At 44.9% G+C, this 7,117-nt stretch overlaps 1 protein-coding gene across 2 annotated transcripts in view; it reads right to left on the reverse strand.

Annotated features, from left to right (window-relative positions):
- Positions 1-236: 236 nt before the first annotated feature.
- Positions 237-7,117, reverse strand: part of LGALS8 (galectin 8) — a 24,277-nt gene continuing 17,396 nt past the window's right edge. The window contains exons 7-11 of one of the 2 annotated variants that reach the window (XM_032242272.1): positions 6,401-6,427; positions 6,148-6,273; positions 5,541-5,629; positions 4,240-4,405; positions 240-1,125 (exon numbers count right to left, since the gene is read on the reverse strand). In XM_032242272.1, the coding sequence (XP_032098163.1) occupies positions 976-1,125; positions 4,240-4,405; positions 5,541-5,629; positions 6,148-6,273; positions 6,401-6,427 (558 nt within the window). In that variant the 3' untranslated portion in view covers positions 240-975. Of the gene's footprint in view, positions 1,126-4,239; positions 4,406-5,540; positions 5,630-6,147; positions 6,274-6,400; positions 6,428-7,117 lie in introns of both variants that reach the window. The other variant, XM_032242273.1, reaches the window with a different exon arrangement.

Raw genomic sequence — 7,117 nt, forward strand, 5'->3', positions numbered from 1 at the left:
TGCCTGCTTTGTGGGTCTCTTAGTTGGTGTACACTTTCGATAGTGCCTGCCTTATGAATCCCTCAAGTCTAATTCTGACCTTACTTTACTACCCATGAATATCTTTCAAATTGAATGCATCTTGCCTCTTCCTTAAACTTCCTATAGGAGTCTGTGTAGACTCTGATTCACCCTAAGTTCAGATACAAAGAAATCAGCTGCCTTGGGTTTGACATCAATGGTTAATTTCAGCACCATTTATTTTTTTTGTTTTGCTTTGGGTTTTTTGCCTTAATTTCCGTGCTGTGTTCAGATGTCATATTATTTGGTAAAGCTTGCAGCTAATAGAGCTAAATGTTTATTATGCTAAACAAAACGAATCGATGTAAGTCAACATCAGTCCTCGCAGTTACGGGGTACGCTGGAGCACTGCTTATGAGTGAGCACTGGGGAAGGGGTAGTGTCTTCTATAAATTAGTGTCTTCAGGTGATTTAACAGCTGCATCACTAATCCCAGAGGGCCCCTTAGGAGTTGATGCAATGCCTGTAGAAGCAGTGCACAGCGGTAAAGCATGGAAGAGTCGAAGCTCAAGACAACAGGGAACATACTGGTTTGTTTCACCACCAATTATTAATCCCATCTCCTTGCACAGTTTTAACCAATAAATCTGTGCTCAATACATGTTAGCTACTGTATTATAGTAAGTACTCCATAAATACTTGTTGAATGTGAGTCTTAGAGTCAAAGTAGGAGAGAGGGTAGAGTGGCTTTAACTGGCTATCAATGCCACTGCCCCCAATTTCCCCATTCAGTGCAAGACACTGCCATACTTCATGGCAAGGACTGAGAACACCCAGCAGGACCTAACGGTACACAAGCTTATTTTAACAATATAAACAATAGAGTGACAGTGAGATGCGTTTTGACAAGGCCAGTGTCACAGAAGCCATTCTGTATTTCAGTTTTTGTAGCATTCTGTATTTTGTGTAGGTAGGCTACCAGCTCCTTACTTCCAGTAAGTGGATGTCTCCATTAATCTCCAGTGTGTCAATACTGCTAAGCTCTTTAAATCTGTGTTTGTACTCCAGGCTGTGTACACCATTTACTGCAACCTTGAATTCTTTAACGTCACAATAAATTATCATCTGAAAGGAAAGGAAACAAGCCATTAGTGGTTCCCCTTAGTTTAAAATGTTGTGTTTGTTGCACACTAATAGAGTGTCAGAGTAAACTATTTGATTTGCTTTATACATAGAAAAGTTCTAGCCTGCTGCTGCTGACTTCCCTTCTGTGACTCTTAAGACCCTAATCTAAAGTATCCCTGGTGGTGGTACTGTCTGCCTCATCCCACCCAGGGAAGTTACTCGGACATGTTTGGAGCCTCACATGTCCCCAGGGCTTGTGGCCCTCCTTTCCTCAGGACAGGCCCTGCTTCCTGAGCCAGGATATCCTGTCCCTTGCTCCTGGAAAGGTGGAGTGCTGCCCCTCCTCACCGATGCTGAGGACTCTCCTAAAGTGGGAAAACTTAACACTGTCACTCTAGTTCACTAAGATGCTGATTCCAGCTAGTAGACTGGAACCAAGCGACGTGGATCCTGACTCTTCTGCCTCAAACTCTAGGACCGTGAACAAACCAGACAATTAATATGAAATTTCAGCAGCTTAAGGTACTTGCTAGGGTTTTTACAGGTGCTTGGTAACCCTGATTCCATCCCAGCTCAGCACATCTTGGCCTCAGTGTGTTTCCCCAAAGTCCTCAAAGCCGGTTACCCTGAGTCAGCAGGGATGCACATTCTGGCAGAGTCAGTTCAAATTCATCACTAGTCTTTGCCCTTGACAGTCGTCTGTGCCCAAAACTCAAACAATGAAAACTCAGAAAACCTACTAGCCTTTTACATCATCTTTATACCTAAACTTCATACTTCTGGTGCACACTGCCAGTGCCAGGCTGGGTTTCCACCCACACGCAGGACGACACCGGGAGGTCCTGCAATGAGCTCTCCCTGTGCTCCTCGCCCACATGAAGGCTTCAGAAGAAAGAGGGGAAGCTCAACCTTGCTGCTAACCTGGCCCCACTCCAGAGGCCACACTGAAGCACAAAACCTGAATCTGCAAAGCAGCAAGTTGAGGTCTTCATTCTTTTGATAGGTGCAGTGGAAAGGGCTGTCAAGGAAAACGAGGAAGAGAAGGAAATTTCAGCTGAGTCCTGCACTCTGATAACAGAGCTGGCCAAAATGAAGCTTCTATGGCTACAGAGGATTGGGGAAGTATGTGTAACCTGAGATTCTATCCCCACAAGAATGGTGGGAATCCCAGTTCTAACCAGGTAGAAGGGACTTGGAAATATTTCACAAAATCTCAGGAAAACACAAAACACACAGCCTCATGCTGTAGCTCAGAAGGAAAACCAAGTTGGCAGCAGAGGGAGTCAAAGCCTGGACTACGTCAGAGCAAGTGCAGAGCCAATGAGTTACAACCAAGTGGCAAGGAAATGACATGCCTCTGGGTGAGCAGACTACTGCAAATGGAAAGAAAGCATATCATTTGCAAGACCCCCAGCCTAGAGGAAAACAGAAAACAGAATCCCTCACAACCATCTGATGCTGTCGAACAGCTGGGGAGAACATGGATTTCATCCAGAAGAGCCTACAGATGAAATGACAACAATGAATCAGATTTAAAAAAAAAAAAAAAAAACACTGTAGATACAACTAAAGTACGTTTGAAACAGCAAGAAGATTTAAAATGAAAGTAATGGCATAATGGAAAGCCCTGAGATAATCTCAGTGCAAGCATATTGGAAAAGCAAGAGATGGAAGCCCCTGGAAAGGACCTGTCAGTATAGAACATTGTCAACAGTGATCAACATGAGGATGATGACTGTTCCTGAAGTAGAAAATTAACAAACGGAAAAGACAATGGTTCAGAAGCATGCAATATCCATCTATTCATTACTTCAGCCAGCCATCCTTCTCACGCTCTCGCTACAAAAGCATATTTGGAATGTGCTTCATCTAATCCTAATGGTGTGATTTGAATTATGAAGTTGGAGATATTTTCATCTTAGTTTTTTTCAGCATTACTTGAATGTATCATTATTGTCCTTTTTTATATTAATTGGTAGATCCAAACTTAGGGCCCAGATAGGTCAAAAACAAGTTTCATCATGAGTTTCCTGTCACCAAACACAGGGCTCAGCTTCCTTCTGGAACACTCACCTCTATTTCCCTCCAGTGAACCCCAAGTCACCCTTTATGCTTTAACTCTTGCCAAGCCAACAACCTCGTGCTGCCCTTCCCACCTCTAAGGACTTGTTCACATCATGCCCTAAATCTAGAAAAGCAACCTTCAGTCCCCCACACCTTCCCAGCTTTCTGAATTCCAAACCAATATCCACAACTTCCAGAGAACCTTCAGTGCTTAGCCCACATCTGTCTACACTCCACATACCAGGGCACTGCATTAGACTGGAACTTAGGAATAAATATGAATGTCACATTGCCATCTATTCCACCTGATATTCATGCAATTAGTAATGGGTTTTGATGAGTCCTTAAGAACCCAAATGGTCCAGAGGATGTGGCAGTTTGAAATGCTGTAGAATTATAACCTAAGCCAATAACCCTAAGTGACTGTGTGAGGCAGTGGCACCTGAGCTAGTGAGTGAGGCTGGCCAACCACCCAGTATCCACATCACAAGGAGGCTATTCTCTGTTCAGCATCCCGGAATCATATTTTGGAAAAGGTATGTTACAATAGTCACCTATTTGGGGACTCAGGACTAAATGCCTTTTAGTTCCAAGGGACTGATGCATTTTTCCTTGAATACATACAAACAGGACTAACTCCTTAGGAGAAAGGACTGCCACCTGAAACCATCTACTATGATGGGAGATGATGCCCAGTGCAAGCAGTTTTAGGGTCTTCATGTCCTCGTGTCCACTTATACAATTAAATATGTGACTCCAGTCCTGAGACAAGGTTCCTGGTTAAATTCCTATTATCAATATGGGACTACACAGGAATTTTAACATGGTGACAAATGTCAATTTCAATGCATATAATGTGACACTCTGCTGGCTTTGCCATTTATACCAACTGACCACATTATAAAAGGGAGCAAGTTTCAATCTCCAAGTAAACAAAAAACATACACGACCTCCACACATTAGGTTAGGACTTGCTTTAAAGGACCACTTATCCTACCCCTGCTCCCTGGATTCTTGTTCCTGTCCCATTTTCAAAAACTATAACCTCACCTCAAAGTACATCCCAGGACTAAACGGGAAACTGGTTATATTTCTTTCTTCTTCTCCCCAGGACTCCTGAAGAAAAGAATTTCTCACAAATGCTTTAATATTCAGGCGTGGGTTCAAGTGAAGAGCAATATCCTTTGATTTTCCTGCTAGTAGGTCAACATTAAAGCTTTTGAGAAAGAAAAAAAAAACACCTTAATTAACCAATTAGGGACAGAGTGGTGGCAGTTTCAGCAGAGTTAATGACCACACTTGAACTCTGATTCCAACTCTATGGAACATGTGTATCCACATGGACGTGGAAACGCAGCTGAAGTTAAAATTTTAAACTCAGCATTCTACTGATTCATTGCTTGCAAAATAAAAACACAAAACAAACAAACAAAAACCCTTTAAAATCAGCATTGAGGCTGAGATGTGGTTGGACAGAAACTGAAGGCTTGACACTAGTTAACCCGAATGACGACGTCAGGCTGCAGGAGCCTGGGATCCTTCCAAGCAGGTATTCTCTTTCCATCATTTACACGTGTTCCTTCCTTCTTGGAAGTATGATACTTTCTAGGAAATAGCTCTAATTTCAAGCTTTCAGAAGTCTGGACATCACTGGACAAAGTTCTTAAGGCAGAAATTTTCTGAATCACATGACAAGAGGGGCCCCAAAAAATGTCTGGGCCGGGCACGGTGGCTCACTCCTGTAATCCCAGCACTTTGGGAGGCCGAGCTGGGCAGATCACTTGAGGTCAGGAGTTCGAGACTAGCCTGGCCAACATGGTGAAACCCCATCTCTACTAAAAATACAAACAAACATTCAGAAATTAGCTGGGTGTGGTGGCGTGCCTGTAATCCCAGCTACTCCAGAGGCTGAGACAGGAGAATCACTTGAACACTCAGGAGGTGGACGTGGCAGTGAGCCAGGATTGTGCCACTGCCCTCCAGCCTGGGTGACAGAGTGAGACACTCCATCTCAAACAACAACAACAACAACAACAACAACAACAACAAAATGTTGCCTGATCTTAAGGGGCTGCCCTGGAGTTCTACAAGGCAGGGGTGGGCCTCGTGGACAAAAATTTTCCTCTCTTGTCTGGCCAAAAAAAGCCAAAGTCAGAACACTGGGCTTCAGTCTTGGCTCTGCCACCAACCAGCTGTTAGCAATCTAACCTCCTCCTGCTTGAACCACCTCACCTTGGAATTGAAGGTTCTGACACTAGCCCTGCTTCTAGCTCACAGGACTGTTACCGGGTGAAAGGCGCCAACAGGCACGGAAATACTTGCACTGTTTCTGGTAACCCAAGGATACTGACCCTTTGGCATTGGTATTCACTTCTCCCTTAACGACGACAGTTCTTCCAGGGCCCATGGGGGTGTTCAACCTTGCAGTGAATGGCAGGCTCTGAAAAGAAGGCACGGTCAGGACCAAGAGGCCTGCAGAAAGGGCCCTCCAGGGAAAACTCGTGTCCAAAGAACACTAGACAGTGTTTAAGAGCCATGACCATGTAAATCCCACGAGGGGAGAGACAGTGTGCCTTGGTCCCAGCTGGGTCCCCTGCAGCAGCACCGTGCCTGGCTCACGGCAAACACTCACTGACTACATTTTAGACGATGAAATGAGTGACAGGGTGGGACCCGATGACCTCTGCATGAGTGGAACACCCCAGGAAGGCCCCTGTGCCTGGGATCTGAGGCAGCACTTGTTCTGCTTGAAGGGGAAGCAGCCAGGCTGGGCGGCATGTAGGAAATACACAGGAATGGCTCAGAGGCATGCCTGGTTGACTCTCGAATCTGTCCAGGGGACAGCACACAGATGCAGAGGGGCTGCTTTGGGCTTCTACTGTGGGTTGGGGTTATTCGTAACAGCTAATTACAACTGAAGTTTTATATAGAGTTAAGAAAATGTGGGGTGCTTCAAACCTTTGACAAATAGTTCATAGGTGGTATTTTGGTGCAAGTCAAAGTGTGATTGACAGTCGAATCTTTGCTCTTGGTGTAGACAGTTCTGGGTGCGATTTTAGAAATGTCTCCTTCTCTATTACTAGGCTGTAGGGAAACAGTTCTACAATAAGGAATGGAATGAACGAAGCTGCCTTCCAAGGTTTAAACTGTTCATTTTCTATGCAATTTAATAAAATGTTCCGCATGAAATAACCCAGGCAAAAATACTCACATACTGGGGCATGCCAGACCTTGGTACCTATCGGAAAAGAAAGAAAACACAAGAATGTTAGAGGGGGAATGATAGTTTCCAGTGTGAAGTCTTGGTTGTGCTGAGCTGAGCCCAGCTGGAGCCTGGGACACTCCTGCTCCACTCCGGTGTGACCTCCAGGCAGCTGGTGCTTTATGACGGGATGGTATGGAGTTGTGAAGGGCTACACGGGTGGAGAATAGAGTCTGATATCCCTGTTCATCTGAGTCTTTTATCCTTCACCATAAACTAATATTTTTTTATAGAACTCTATGAACTTTTTTTTAAGAGACAGGGTCTTACTCTGTCACCGACACGGGTGCAGTGGCTCAATCGTGGCTCACTGCAGCCTCAACCTCCTGGGCTCAAGTGATCCTCCTATCTCAGCCTCCCAAAGCTGGGATCACAGGCATGTGCCACCATGCCTGGCTAATTTTTTAATTTTTAGTAGAGATGGGGGTCTCCCTATGTTGCCCAGGCTGGTCTCAAACTCCTAGGCTCAAGCAATCCTCCCACCTCAGCTTCCCAAAGTGCTGGGATTCCAGGCCTGAGCCACCACGTTCACCCAGGACTACATGAACTTCAAACATGTCTTAGTTGTCCTTTCCAGGGTGCCCCCAGAATACTGAGATTCCCTTCTATCTGTGAGGTGTGAATGTGCCAGTCGGTAAGACCTCACTTCCTCCATTAAGAACAGCT

The sequence above is a fragment of the Sapajus apella genome, unplaced genomic scaffold (assembly GCF_009761245.1).
Source record: "Sapajus apella isolate SASKATOON/1434 unplaced genomic scaffold, GSC_monkey_1.0 scaffold49, whole genome shotgun sequence".
NCBI classification, from domain to species: Eukaryota; Metazoa; Chordata; class Mammalia; order Primates; family Cebidae; genus Sapajus; species Sapajus apella.